Source organism: Podarcis muralis, chromosome 7 (genome assembly GCF_964188315.1).
Source record: "Podarcis muralis chromosome 7, rPodMur119.hap1.1, whole genome shotgun sequence".
Taxonomy (NCBI): domain Eukaryota; kingdom Metazoa; phylum Chordata; class Lepidosauria; order Squamata; family Lacertidae; genus Podarcis; species Podarcis muralis.
Window position 1 is genome coordinate 14,687,270 of NC_135661.1, and position 14,836 is coordinate 14,702,105.

The following is a 14,836-nucleotide window of genomic DNA, read 5'->3' on the forward strand; positions in this document are numbered from 1 at the left end:
AGCTGCCTCAAGTGGCAGAGGCTGGAGAGTGGGCTGCAGCTGTGGTGAGGTGCAGAAGAGCAGAGCTAAGCAGCCCATCTGGTAGCTGCTGTCCCATCGCAAGTGTTGAAGCTAGATTCATCAAGAAGTCGTGTTGGGCTCTTTAAACACCATACATTTAAAGCACATTTAAACCACTTCCCCTCCAAAGAATCCTGGAAACAGTAGTCAAGAGTACTAGGAATTGCAGCTCTTTGAGGGGCAGGGAAGGGGGAGAATGTAATTTGTTTTACATTTAAAGTCAAATTGATCAAATTTGCACTTTCCAAAACAATATGAGACCCGACACACAGCCTTCCTTCATATTAGTAAAAAAACACACAACTGTATACAAAAATGTATTTATTGGGGACAAATTCACACCAAAATACTGAATAATGTTCATGAGGTGCTGTTTGTTGTTGTTGTTGTTAAGAGCAAATTGCTGCAGAAACACTTGAGATGAGCACTTTAGAGGTTGAGCCAAAGCCTTAATGGAAAATATGTGCTATGAGAACAGTGATTTGAAAAGGGAGTGGAAGAGTGTAGAGAAGGGGGGGGGGAGCTTTTCTGCCCAAGGGCCACATGCCCTTCTGGGGAACCTTCTGAGGGCCACATGCCAGAAATGGGTGGGCCCAACTCTACCTTTGCACAGCAGGTAGCTTCTACACACACTCACACCCCCTCTGTGTCCTCCATGCAGCCATGTGAAGAAGCGTGTGTGTGTGTGTGTGTGTGTGTGTGTGTGTGAAGGGGTGCCTGGGCAGAGTCCCAAGGGGCAGACAGAGGGCTGGAATAGTGCTGCACAGGATCCCAGGGGAGCACTGGAGGCAGCAAAGGAGAGAATCCCCTTTCCTGTTTAAGGGAGCTGGTGACTTTAGCTGGCTGAGGGGTTTGGAGAAGTAACAGCCATGAGCCATCAAGACCAAGGAGAGGGAGCAGTGGTCTGCTTAAGCATGTTGGAGGGTGAATAATGCATTTCCACAAAAGAGCACTATCCAGACTATTAAGTATAATTGCCCATTCATCAGAAGTGACAAAGGGAGCAGACTTCAAGCAGCTCTTTCTGAAGAAAGGATGAAAAATGTTTTATTCTGGGGTGCCTTTTTTTTAACTGGCAATGTCTTTTAGTGTCCTTTTCAAAACTATTTCCTTTTTTAAAACACACAGACATATGCTTAACTGCCTTGAGTGTCCAGTAGACATTGCCAGCCTGGCACTCTCCATATGTTCCCATCAGCCCCAGTCAGCCCAGCCAAACGACACTGGGACTGATGGGAGGGCAGCCGTGCTGGCTGGACTTGAAGGCACTTGGGAGCCTAAAACATCTGGAGGGCACCTGGCTGACAAAGCCTGGCATAAGGTCCTTTTATAAACCTTTCCCCCCCGCTTTAAAATAATAATAATCTCCAGCTATAAAAAATACCACTTGAAAAAGCTCCAACAGATTTTAACAAACTAAACTGAAACATTTGGCAGATTATAGCTTTCAGCAGATTTAATCCTGCCGGAGAAAACTGCTGTTGTATTCAAATGCCCTGCCAGAAGGTAGCTAAATCTGACTGCACTCAGCTGCTTTAGAAGGAAACAAAATGTTGTCAGATCTAGTGAGATTTAGTATTCTAGAAAATTTCAGGCTGGGAAACAGACAATTGTTTTTCAGGGCATGTTCACATGACCACTTACTCCGCATTTCCACTGCTAGTTTTTGAAACCACATTTGCATGATGTCAGCCACAATCCATATTGATGCTGCAGTTTCTTGACAAATACTTCTGTTTGATGCCTTTTTCTCAAATCAGCTTCAGCCCAACTAAAAAGCTTAAGCTGCAATTTGCTTCTTAATAACGGTGTGTACATTTGAGAAAGCCATTAGGCATCTGCAGCTGAGTGCCCATGTGCCTAGGACAGTTTCATTAATTCCTCAGGGGGTGGGAGGTTGCAGGGGCAGGGAAACCAAAAGGTCATGTGTGATAGAGGAGACATCCCCACCCCCTCTCTTGTGTCGAAGTGCAACCTGAAATGCAGAAAGACCTCCTTGTGTTTGAAGCCACGAATGTGGACATACTATAGGAGTGAGGCACATTTCTTTGGACACGCTGCCACCTTTGCTCAGGCATGTTACATAGGTTTTGAAACACTTAAAAAACGTGGCAAGACTTTTTGCCATATGTAAAAGCAGGGTGTGACTGCAGACATCAGTAGTGATCCTTCATCTAAACCAGGCTTCTTCAGCCTTGGCCCTCCAGATGTTTTTGGCCTACAACTCCCAAGATCCCTAGCTAGCAGGACCAGTGGTCAGGGATGATGGGAATTGTAGTCTCAAAACATCTGAAGGGCCAAGGTTGAGAAAGCCTGATCTAAACTACTTTAGGAATGTTTATGAAATTATCCCCATTTAAAGTTACCTCCAGATTTTTTTGTATTTCTAATTGCCTGACCTTATGTGCAGGAAGGCACTGGTGCACTGGCAACTCACAAGTGACTTCTAGATTTTGCACAGCAGCTTCACCAATCTGGTGCCCTCCGCATGTTTTGGACCAAAGCATCTGCACCTCTGGCTGGCTACTGAGAGGGGAAATAGAAATTTCAATACAATATGGGTTTTCCTGTTTTTCAGATTAATCAGTGGAGGTTATATTTTTGATACACATTGAGAAATTTGTTCATGGCTAGTTGTTATGCCTTCATCCTGGTATGACATATATTTTTATCAAAAATATCAAGGCTATGTCAAATTAATTTTTTTCAATAGCAGGCTTCTCTTCTCTTGCCTGATAATGATGCAATAGTAGAAGTTGAGCCTGACAAACTTCTCTCTGGATTGAATCTGCCAAACCTACTTGTGAACAGAGTAAGAAACTCTGAGTGCTAAAGCAGCTGAACTATCACCACAGGATGACTGAAACCAGAGGACACTCCACATCTTGAGGGGGAAAGGCCACAGCTCCCTGAAACCCCCAAGTTCAGTCCCAGTTGTATGGCAGGGAAAGTCCTCTGTCCCAAACCCTGGGGAGCTGCTGCCGGTCAGTGTAGAGAATACTAAGCTGGGTGAGCCACTGGTCTAACTCAGTATGAGACAACCTCTTACATTCCTGGGTGTCCCAAATCATCCCCTGCTCTTCCCCAAAGACACACATGCAACAAAAAGTTTTGATAGCCACATCTTTCAAAAGTGCCTTATTTATTAATAGGCCAACGTTCCCAAACCGACTGGGGCAAATTGCAGCCATTATTATACACAAGACTGGTGGATTGCTGTCCCCAAAGGGCTCAGGCGGCAGGAGCTTCGTGCATACGTGGGAGCGGGCCATTTTCTTTCTGCGTGGCACATGCAGAGGCATGCACATCCAGAGGACAGAATAACATGTCTATTTTTAGCAACACTCCTACATGCATAGCACCAGGGGAAAGCAGTGCCTGAATTGCTTCTTGCTGGTGTGGCATGCAGAGAGAATTTTGCTAAAAATAAGCACTGCATTACCCCTTTGTGCAAACATGGAAGGCAGCATCACAGAGGGAGAACACAGGGGAGGAACACAGCTCAGTGGCTGCTGGTTGAGCACCTGCCTTGCATGTAGAAGGTCTCAGGTTCAGACCCTGGAAGCTGCTGTGTATTCTAAGCTAGGTTAGGGAATAAATTGTTTTGTTTCTCTCTCTCTCTCTCTCAATCTCTCTCTCTCTCTCTCTCTCTCTCTCTCTCTCTCTCTCTCTCTTAATGCTGCCTATCTGTTCTCTGCTTCATCCCACATTTCACCATTTCTTATATAAATAACGATTCTTAAGTTGAAATCTGAGATTTTGATCAGGGGAGGAGGTGGATACTTTTGACAATGTGGAATTATTTTGGCAACCTCAACTCCCGCAGACACACCAGGCCAGCACAACCACAGTTCTTGCCGCTTGCTAGGTTGGGGATTCCTCCTACCCTAGAAGTGGAGAAGGAAACTGATTCAGGATGTATTCAAAGCTGAATCTAATATGAAACACAGCTGTGCCTCAAAAGTCTCGCGAATTTGAATTTTTGTGATGCAGTTCTCCAAGAAAGAGTGCTTACAAAAAAGCATATATTAAGGGAAATAGCACACTGCATATAATATTTTGTTTTTCAGGGGAAGATCAACTAACATGCTGATGAATTATCATGATGTGGGTTTAAAAAAAAATGCAGAAATGTGCTGCAGAAATGTGGAGAAGTGAATTTAAGATTTGAAAAACGAGAAACTGTGAGAACTGAAATCTACAGAACCCTCCATCCCTACTCAGTCTCATCTATGCTATTATTAAAAAGTAACCTGCCAAGGGGTGAAGCAGGCAACAGAGTTTTGAATGCCTCCCCCTTTGGAGGCCTCCTACCAGATTGCAAGAGAAAGAGAAAGGCTTAAGAGGACATCAACCACCTGGCCATCATCTACAGATTTACTCGCTCTCTTTGAGTGAGGAGGACCAGCAAGGGATACTTGGAAGAAAAGCAAATTTGTGATGAGATGAGTAACAGCGAAGGGTTAAGAAGTTTTCAGTCCAAGAGAAGTTGTTTCATGAAGAGCTCAATATCAGCCCCATGCAGCGCAGAGGGCCACCCTTGGAAGGATCCAGCCATTTTCCCATGGTGATTCCTGCAAGTGAAAAACATGAGAATGGTTTGGGTGAGGGGTTCTATAGGCAGACAGGCCTAATTGATTTTAGCAGATTTCTGAAAGGCATCAGGAATCTCAGTCGGAAACTCCAGCTGGATTATTTGAGCAGGCTTGACATGACTGCTGCCATTTAACAGGTTAAGGTGGAGAGAAGCTGGTCCTAAAGGTTCTGTGTGCTTATCTGTTCCCTAGACAGCAAAATGGCCCTCGCCCTCACTTTCATCTGTTGTACTATTAACAGAAGAGAGAAAAACTAGTTTGTTATAGGGTTGGAGGGATTGTTACAGGATTGGATGATATCAGTGGGTCCCTTACTGGCCTGTGAGGTTTAGAATCCAGTAGAAAAACCTACTTACTGGTCAAACCAATTCCTATGTAAAGTTAATGGCCTTAGCCACTCAGCTAAGTACTGTCACATCAGCAGTTTAGTGTAAGCCTTGCTGCCATAGAGATAAATAAGTGGGCTTTCCCCACCTCACCTGGCCGGAACAATAGGGCAAGTGGGGCTGTGTCTGTGTGTTTTGGCTGAACTGAAAGGAGACACAGAGTGACTTGACTTGAGAGGGCTGAATGTGCAGGGTGTGTGTGCAGGGGGCGGCTCCAATATCAGTTGCCTTTCTCTAAAACCAGGGCTTCTCTTTGTGGAAGAAGGGAAATTCCTAGCTAGATTTTTGGGGAGGTCACAAAAAAGGCAGGAGAGGGACTCCTGCCAACAAGTCCATAATGGGGAAGCAAGATCTGTTGGGGTGTTACTGCTGTGCGCCCCTCCATCCTATGCTCATGTTGTGTATGTGTTTAAATAAAACAATATATTCTAAATACATCACAATCTCCACTGACCATCATTCCAAGGAAACTAAACCTCAAGAACACCTGGTAGAGTCTCTTGCCATTCAGAGATTCAGTGAGCACAGTGTTTTAGTTTTATCTACAGGAATCTGAGGCACTTCCAAATGCCTAGAAAGGAGCAAGGAAAGTATTTAAGCAGTAATTATTACCTTGGTGCCATTTTGGTAATTTTAAGAGCTTAACCTGGGAAAGCTGAATGTTGTCAAAGAACACTTGGTGGCTCTGAGATTCTCACACTAGCAAAGGTGGCCAGAAGTTTTGTACTCTGAGCTATTGTGGCAACTTTGCACTTGATGATCCTGTGGCAGAAAGAGGGAAGGACGTGCGCATGAGCAGCCCAGGGGTCACAGATCCCCAGAGAACGCACATCTCTCTCACCTGGATATCCAAACACATGGAGTTGCTTACAGTCGCAGAGATGTGACTCGTGGGATATGGAAGGGGTAAGTTTCCTCTGATCCAGTAGAGCTAGACACAACATGGGGAAAAAACACAAATGAGAATTTCTCTGTCACCCGGGAGCGACTGTTACTTTTTCTTACAAGGTCTGTTGTGAAACCAGGGCGACGCTATGCACAAATAAATGCCAACCCCTTAAGGAAATGAGACAAAAGATAAAGCAGAAGGATATTAAGCCAGGTAGAGAACCATAACACTATTGGAGAGGTGCAATTCTGCATTCTGTGATGAAGCTAAAAGAAGGGAAATTACATTAGTTGGAAGAATATACTTGACATTCTTATTGTGCTCTAATGTTCCTTCTTCCTTTCTTCATAGCATCCATGTTGTGCTGTATATATATTTTAATATTTGGTTTATTTAATTTTGTGGATTGGTGCCCAGAAAAAGGCTTTAAAAATCTATTAATACATTTCAATCAAAACTAGGTAAAAATAACAATTGTAAGGCAAGCCTACAATATGCACTCATCCTATCAGCTATCTATGAGTATGGGACTGACTTAACACAAGAATTGTCCCCATCACATCAAGAATTGCCTCCAGCTTCTAACATGGGTCAGCTGGCAAAATACAATTATTTTGAATTCCAGAATCTACTATGCAAACTTCCCCTGCCAAATCAAGTGATATAAAGGAAGTCAAGTTCCACTTCCTCAACCCTTTTAACATTTATTAACAGATGGTTGGCTATAAGAGTTATAACCCTGTGTCAGGGCTGGTGTAAGACGCAGGTCAGCAAGAACAGAAGCAAATCTCAGAGGCCAGCGAAGTTAATGCTTTATTCAAGGAAATGAAATAAAACCCTGCCTAGGGGTATCAGCAACCTTTCCCAGTCGGTCTTGCCCTATGAGCAGTTGCTGGGACTGAAGGTCCCTGCCTTCCAAAACCCTTAAGGCTCTTCCTCTCCTGGATATTTCCCAAGCTGTCTCAAGGGGCGCCTGCGCACCTCTGGCCTCTGTTCTGCTCTCCTCATTATTCTGTGCATTCCTGGAGACCAGAGGGGAGGGGAGATTGTCGCAGCAGGAGAGGGAGACTCCCTGGCTTCTTCAACAGCCTCTTGACAGCGCACCCCCCCCCCTGAACCTCAGAGTCTGGTTCCTGTCACCGGCTCTTCCTGCTCACTAAACCTGTTGCCTCTTCAGCTTCCGGCGTCTCCTCCCACCAATCTTCTTCCTCTACTTCTCCTTGGTGTCCCATCACTAATCCCCTGGCTCTGAGCCTTCCTCCTCTGGGGGTTCCCTTGGGGGTTCCCCAGCTGCTGCCTCCTACCACTCCCCTCATCCAGCCAGTCCCTTGACAGTAAGTGTGTATGTGGAGGCAGGGTTCAGTTCATGAAACCATATTATACCAAATTGCTGGAGCATACAAATAAAATGAAAGAAGGTTAAGACCATTCTGGATGTTTTCTAGCCAATTATGGTATCTTAAATGAGAGCTCAAGGTATCATTATTTGGTTTTCTACAATTACCCCTAGAAACTGCAGTCTTTCCTTTGGTCAGGATGAACTTCTAAAAACACATTCCTTATCAGCTAAATGCTGTGTCAAAACAACTGCTATCCCAGAGACTGTCCTCCAATTAAAATACAGTGGTACCTCGGGTTACGAACTTAATTTGTTCCAGAGGTCCGTTCTTAACCTGAGGCTCACTTTCGCTAATGGGGTCTCCCGCTGCTGTTACGCCGCCATTGGATGATTTCCGTTCTCATCCTGGGGCAAAGTTTGCAACCTGAGGTAACTACTTCTGGGTTAGCAGAGTTTGTAACCCGAAGCGTTTGTAACCCGAGGTATCACTGTACATGGCTTTTAAGCATACATAAAAGTGAAAGCAAAAGTAAAAGAATTTAACACAGATCTGCTCCATGCCTGCATATTGCAATTAACATTAACAGCTGAACCAACAGACTTTAAAACTTTTTAAAATAAAAACAAATTAAAACAGACCACAGAGCTCAAGAACAAGCAGCCTTACTTGTTACCATCTTTACCTGGAATAAAATAAATAAAGTAAAGCTCCTGAAGAAGAGCTTCTACCTGAGCTCTATAAGGAATGCATGGAATGGTGGAGGCCTATGCTGGCTGGCTTGTTTACCACCGTAAACAACATGGGCCAAATGTCCTCTGGATAGAAAATGAATATCCTTTTTCCAATTTATAAAAAAGGGGATTGAAATGATCCTCAAAACTATCAGCCAATTAGCTTGTTAGACATCTCCTCAAAGTTATATATGTGGTAACTCCTTCAAAACTTTTTGGACTGGTTGCAAAATAACAACATCATTCATGACGAACAAGCGGGCTTCAGAGGAGGACACAGTGCCATTGGTCAATGTTTTACCCTGAACCATATTATAAGCAAATATACTAAAAAGAACATGGGCCAGCCAGAAGTCATTTGGAAGCCCACAGGCAGGGCTAGATGACAATAGCTCCCCACTGCTTTCCCTCCTCAGGATACGGCTTCTGAACATAGAGGTTCAATTTCACTATCAGGGATGGGAAAAGTGCTGTGGGGGAAAATAAGAACTTGAGAAGAGCCTATTTATTAAGCAAATTATTCCATCAGGGCAAACACTGTTGCTTGCCTGATGGCATGACCTGCCCTTTCCTACCCCCATGCACTGTTCCAGGGGTTCTCCCAGCCACCCCTCAGAGTACACCTGGGGGGCACACAGGGGTGCAGGAAGGGGAAAGACTCCATGGGCTAGCAGAAGTCCTTGCATGGGCTTCTACTGGCAAGACTACTTGGTTGAATCTGGTCCACAGTGATGCCCATGGGAAGCCCAAAAGAAAGATCTGGGTGCAATGGCAACTCCCCCCCCCCCGCCACTTGTGAGCCTCCCCTAGTGGAGGTTGCCTTTTCTGTGTATTTTAAAGAGGAACACAGCTACTGATGCCTATGTCTATGTCTGCCCTTTGCTCTGGGCAATGGCCTGTGTGTGCTTTGTCCTCAGGGATTTGTATTCAAGCATCAATCCCTATATATGGAATGCCCTCCCCTTTTGGCACTAGAGAAGGTACAAGTGTTCACCTGAGCCTGGCTTGGGTTCAACTCCAAAGCATTTGGAAAGCTCAAGTGCAAACTGGGCACAACCCTTTTGACCCTCCAAATCCCATTCCTGAGTGTTCAGTTGATTCCCATGCAAGCTAATGGAGCTCCTTGCTCCTGGGGTGGAAGAAGAAGAGGAGGAGGAGGAGGAGGAGGAGGAGTTTAGATTTGATATCCCACTTTATCACTACCCGAAGGAGTCTCAAAGCGGCTAACATTCTCCTTTCCCTTCCTCCCCCACAACAAACACTCTGTGAGGTGAGTGGGGCTAAGAGACTTCAGAGAAGTGTGACTGGCCCAAGGTCACCCAGCAGCTGCATGTGGAGAAGCGGGGAATCGAACCCGGTTCACCAGATTACGAGTCCACCACTCTTAACCACTACACCACACTGGCTCTCCTGGAACACCCCCATATTACAGAGGAAAAATCAGGAGGCAGGGGGAAGAGGTCAGACTCCCACTGCGGATCAGTGGGGGGTCCCCACTACAGGACAATACAAATTTGTGAAGCTATTTCACCTCATTAGCTTGTTTTGGGGAAGGTAGGATGTTTATTAAGGCCAACTAAGAATTACTCCCAAATTGCAAACCACACACAAATTGCGAGCCTCAATACAATAGATTATGAAGGGCAACAACAGGTTATATAACATGAGGGGGAAAGTGACATTTCAAATTTGCCACCTGCTCATTTCCTCAAGAAAAAAAATACTCACAAGGGTCTCCAAAGACTGGCCTGGAAACAGCCTTATGAGAAGATAATTTATACTGCATTGACTTGCATGACAGTCTCCACCTAAGTGGAGTTACAGAGGCAACACTGACCTTTAAAAGGGACAGTAGAACACCTGTCATGTAAAAGGTTTGAGGGCTAATAAAATAGGTATTGATTAAAAAGGTTAAATAAGGCCATGGGATATGTGGCAACAGGCTGACATATGTGGCTCTTGTAAATCAATGACTTTTATTCTCTGTTTAACAGAGTGAGAGGAAACACTGTGGGTGTCCATAAGGCCTCTGGACCTGATGGGTCATTCACAGGGTGCTGGATTGTGGTCCCTGCTCCCAATTTCACCCCTGCCCCAGCGCCCATCATAGCATCCAACCATCGTGCCGAATAATATGATTTTAAGGCTGCTATTTCTGGGCTTTTATCTTCTCTTCTCCATGCTGTTTCATTGTTGGCGGTCACCCAGGGGGTTTTGCAGCAAAGGCTAGTGTACAAATTATCTAATAAGCAGATGAATTGAATTGAATGTGAAGGCTGCCCCCAAGCCCCCCCCCCCCCCCCCGCGTCTGTGCCCAACACTTACACTAATCGGTGCCGGATGGGACGAAAGTGCTTGGTGGTCTTGATGGCGAAGAAGATGCTGGGGAGGAGGAAGAAGGCGCAGCAGCCCAGGCTGAACCAGAAGGCGTTCTGGGGGAGGAAGCACAGAGAGACAAACCCTGGTGATGAGCTCCATCCTCCGGGAAGACACGGACGCCATGGCTGGCAGATCGTCAAATGAAAAGTTTACTTTCATACAGTATTTCGTTCTGTCATAAAATTCATACACCCTTTGGCTGTCAAGAGAAACCCCAAAGTGGCTTAAAAAGGTAAAGGTACCCCTGCCCATACGGGCCAGTCGTGTGCGACTCTAGGGTTGCGCGCTCATCTTGCTCAAGAGGCCGGGGGCCAGCGCTGTCCGGAGACACTTCCGGGTCACGTGGCCAGCGTGACTAAGCGGCATCTGGCGAGTCAGCACCAGCGCCGCACACGGAAACACCGTTTACCTTCCTGCTATAAAGCAGTACCTATTTATTTACTTGCACTTAGGGGTGCTTTCGAACTGCTAGGTGGGCAGGAGCTGGGACCGAACGACGGGAGCTCACCCCGCCGTGGGGATTCGAACCGCCGACCTTGCGATCAGCAAGTCCTAGGCACTGAGGTTTTACCCACAGTGCCACCCGCGTCCCTATCAAAGTGGCTTACAAAACAAATAGAACAGTAAAATTGTCAGTATAAACTGTTGAAAGCAGCTGTTTAAAGCGTTCAAAAAATAATCAGTGTCAAGGATAAGCTAAAATCAGATTAAAACACACTACTTCTGCTGCCAGAATGTCTGGATAGGATAAAGGTAAAGGTACCCCTGACCGTTAGGTCCAGTCTCAGACGACTCTGGGGTTGCGTGCTCATCTCACTCTATAGGCCGAGGGAGCCGGCGTTTGTCCACAAACAGCTTCCGGGTCATGTGGCCAGCATGACTAAGCAGCTTCTGGCAGTGGCGTAGCGTGGGTTGTCAGTACCCGGGGCAAGGCAAGTAATTTGCGCCTCCTAACCTGTGGATTTGCGCCCCCTAACCCGTGGATTTGCGCCCCCTAACCCTAACCCCCACATGTTGCGCCCGGTGCGGCCAGCCCCCCCTGCACCCCCCATGCTACGCCACTGGCTTTTGGAGAACCAAAGCAGCACATGGAAACACCGTTTACCTTCCCGCCGGAGCAGTACCTATTTATCTACTTGGACTCTGACGTGCTTTCGAACTGCTAGGTGGGCAGGAGCTAGGACCAAACAACAGGAACTCACCCCGTTGCGGAGATTCAAACCGCCAACCTACTGATCAGCAAGCCCTAGGCTCTGTGGTTTAGACGACAGTGCCACCCACATCCTAGAATGTCTGGATAGGTGTCCCTAAAGAAAAAAGGGCTCTGCCACACTGAAAGATTGATTTCTTGCAACTGTGTAAGGAGTATTATATGGAACCTGAAATGGTGGCAGTTCCACAGACTGAAGCAGGTGCATGTGGAGGAAAGGCAATCTCGCAGGTAAACTGCTTTCAAGTGGTTAAGGGCTTTCTATACTAGCACACTGAATCAGTAACCAGTGCAGGTCTCTGAGCAGAGGCGTTAGATGCTGAGAGAGAGACTCCCTGCTGTCAGCCATAATGCTCCAACTCTGCTAATTTCTACACACACCCTTCCCTATAACAAATGTTCAAGACCAGACACAGTCTAACCACTGTGCGAGCTTTGTGCAAGTCTCCCAATGCTGCTCATGTACATTCCTGGTTCCCACAGGTTTGCGCACTCTGCGCAGATTCAATCAAAGCGGGGAATCTGCCCCGATGAAGGCTGTCCGTTGCCACCTTCTTTGGAAAACTATAGCAATAGTGAGTCAGGCTAGGGCTTTGTCAGGAGTGGCTGCAGCCCCTGCTTGGGAGTCCAGAGGATGTGGGGGCCCTATCCTGGCACGCCTGCAGAGGGTCCTTAGGCCTGTCATTACCTGCCCTGTGACAACCTCATAGGCCAAGCGGGGAGGCCTGATTAGCCACACCCTGGATCTGAGGAAACACATCAAGCAAAAGGCAAAGAGGAAGAGTGCCAGCAAATTTTAGACAGTAGAAGAACTATCTGGAGCACTTACCCAGGGATCTGCAATACGATCGCACAAGATCACCCGGCCATTGTCTAGAGCAGTGGAGAAGGGTTTGCATGATGCAACATCCTCAGTTAGCTGGAACGGAAAAGGAGAATTGCTTGCGCATATCACAACTTGTTTAAGCAGTGCATGGAGAATGAGGCTCACAGGGTGCTTCCAGACTGTCACTATTTTGGGGCAGGATTCAGTCACATACTGACAAATTCAGCTTGCACTATTAAAGCTGTTATTCTTGTACAACAAACCTGTCCCCCCCCCCAAAAAAAACCCAACAACAACACACCTGGATATTTGCGCTAAGGAAAATGAGGGCGTAATGCGCTGGATAGTGAGGGATAACAATTGCTTGTTGAAGCATCCTATAACCCACAAACAAATTGTAATCACTGCTTTAAAAACAGGTCACCTGGAATGGAAGTGGCCAGAGACAGAATACAGGTGAGTAGATTTCTTACACTCTTTTTCCACCCAAACTCAGAAACTGCTTACCAGGTGAAGTAGATCCACTAACACCAGCTTCCCAGCAGATGAGTCCTTGCTGCTTATCAGGAGGCAAAGGGGAAGAGGGTGGTTGCAGTGGTGCAAACACATAGCATAACCAATCTGGTGCTCCTGTTGGTGTGTTAGCACTGCGCTAATCTCCCTACCACCTCACCCCTATCCCTACTGGTAAGCAGCCCACCTACTTCTGCCTAAACTATTAATTAAAAATCTCAATTAATGAACAACTGGCATTTGCAAGCCTCCAATAAGTCACAGAGGCCTCCATGCAGGCAAATTCTTTCCTGAATTATGCTGGCTTCGCCAAGCTGACCCTTTCACTAATACACGACTTTCCCTTCTTCTGCCCTTGTGACGCATTTCCCACAACAGACATCTTGCCCTTCTAATACACCTGATCAACACCCCACCCCAAGGAAAGGTTTGTCCAGTGGTCACTGCCACTTTTGTTCAGCACCATCTCACTCCTGAGACACCACTCAGGTGCAAAAGAATCTCATACTTACCACGCTCCTCAGCCATTTCAGGTACTGTGAGACGTACCCCACCTCTTTTCTTACAAAGCAATCCAGCTCCTGGAGGAGAAAGGAGGTGCAGGTTGAAGGGCTCCAACCAGTGCTTCTCAAGAGGGTAATCAGAGATGCCCCACCCCTGTTCCTCCACCAATGAATGCATTATCTTCCAAATTGAAGATTGCTCCTACACAAAAATTACGTTGCAAATATATGTTGTCAGCTAGGTTGCAGTTCACATTTATTGGAAGCAGACTGCATGTGTTGCCCATTTGCAAAAAGCGTTTTAACACAGATCCAGCCATCAAATGGTCCGCTTTAGACCTAGGTTCAAATCCCCTTTCAGCCCTCCGTTCACTAAATGGCCTTGGACAAGTCACTCAGCTGCTTCTGTGGGGCAGCTGACATGCAGCTGGCAACTCTAAGTGCTGCTTCATACAGCCCATGTGTGCTTTGAGAACACACAGCATATAGCTTTGGTCAGTCCTGGTTTCTTCTAATGCACACACATTTCCTACAAACATCCAACTGACTTTCTGGTTTTTTTCCTTGAGAAAACTTCTAGAAACCTAACTTTCCTCTTGCTTTCAAACCTTGCATTTTTATTATTCTCTTCCACCTCTCACTTCCCTTTCTTCCATTCGGGGGGGGGGGGGGAGGTTTCCACAGTGGTCACCCTTGTGTCAACAACACCTTTGCCGCTTCCCTCCCCTTCTCCCCTTCCTTGTGTTTCTGGTCCTGACTGAGAGCTTTTGTGGAGGGTCTTTGAGTATAACAGGCCTCCTCCCATCTAGTAAGGTAAAGGTAAAGGTACCCCTGCCCGTACGGGCCAGTCTTGACAGACTCTAGGGTTGTGCGCCCATCTCACTCAAGAGGCCGGGGGCCAGCGCTGTCCGGAGACACTTCCGGGTCACATGGCCAGCGTGACAAGCTGCATCTGGCGAGCCAGCGCAACACACGGAAACGCCGTTTACTTTCCCGCCAGTAAGCGGTCCCTATTTATCTACTTGCACTTAAGGGTGCTTTCAAACTGCTAGGTTGGCAGGCGCTGGGACCGAGCAATGGGAGCGCACCCCGCCGCGGGGATTCGAACCGCCGACATTTCGATCGGCAAGCCCTAGGCGCTGAGGCTTTTACCCACAGCGCCACCCGCGTCCCTGCATCTAGTAGGGAGGCACAAATTTCAGTTGCTTTCACTTTCTCACCTTTGCAGTCATACGTTTAATTCTTGTAGCATCAGTTTAGCATTAAAAAAAGGTCAATGTTAAAAAATCATTTTACTGTGAATTTATCCCAAAATACATATTTTTGCAACACAGCTTTCAGTAATATAATACATTTTTATGTTATTTTTGCTACCATGCATGTTCATGCACTTTACCCTAGTAT

General features: G+C 46.4%; 1 protein-coding gene across 1 annotated transcript in view; it reads right to left on the reverse strand.

Annotated features, from left to right (window-relative positions):
• Positions 1-3,681: 3,681 nt before the first annotated feature.
• Positions 3,682-14,836, reverse strand: part of PROM2 (prominin 2) — a 50,511-nt gene continuing 39,356 nt past the window's right edge. Inside the window, exons 20-24 of the mRNA XM_028741069.2 lie at positions 13,442-13,510; positions 12,420-12,509; positions 10,327-10,433; positions 5,883-5,972; positions 3,682-4,634 (exon numbers count right to left, since the gene is read on the reverse strand). Coding sequence (XP_028596902.2) covers positions 5,909-5,972; positions 10,327-10,433; positions 12,420-12,509; positions 13,442-13,510 — 330 coding nt within the window. The 3' untranslated portion in view covers positions 3,682-4,634; positions 5,883-5,908. The remainder of the gene's footprint in view (positions 4,635-5,882; positions 5,973-10,326; positions 10,434-12,419; positions 12,510-13,441; positions 13,511-14,836) is intronic.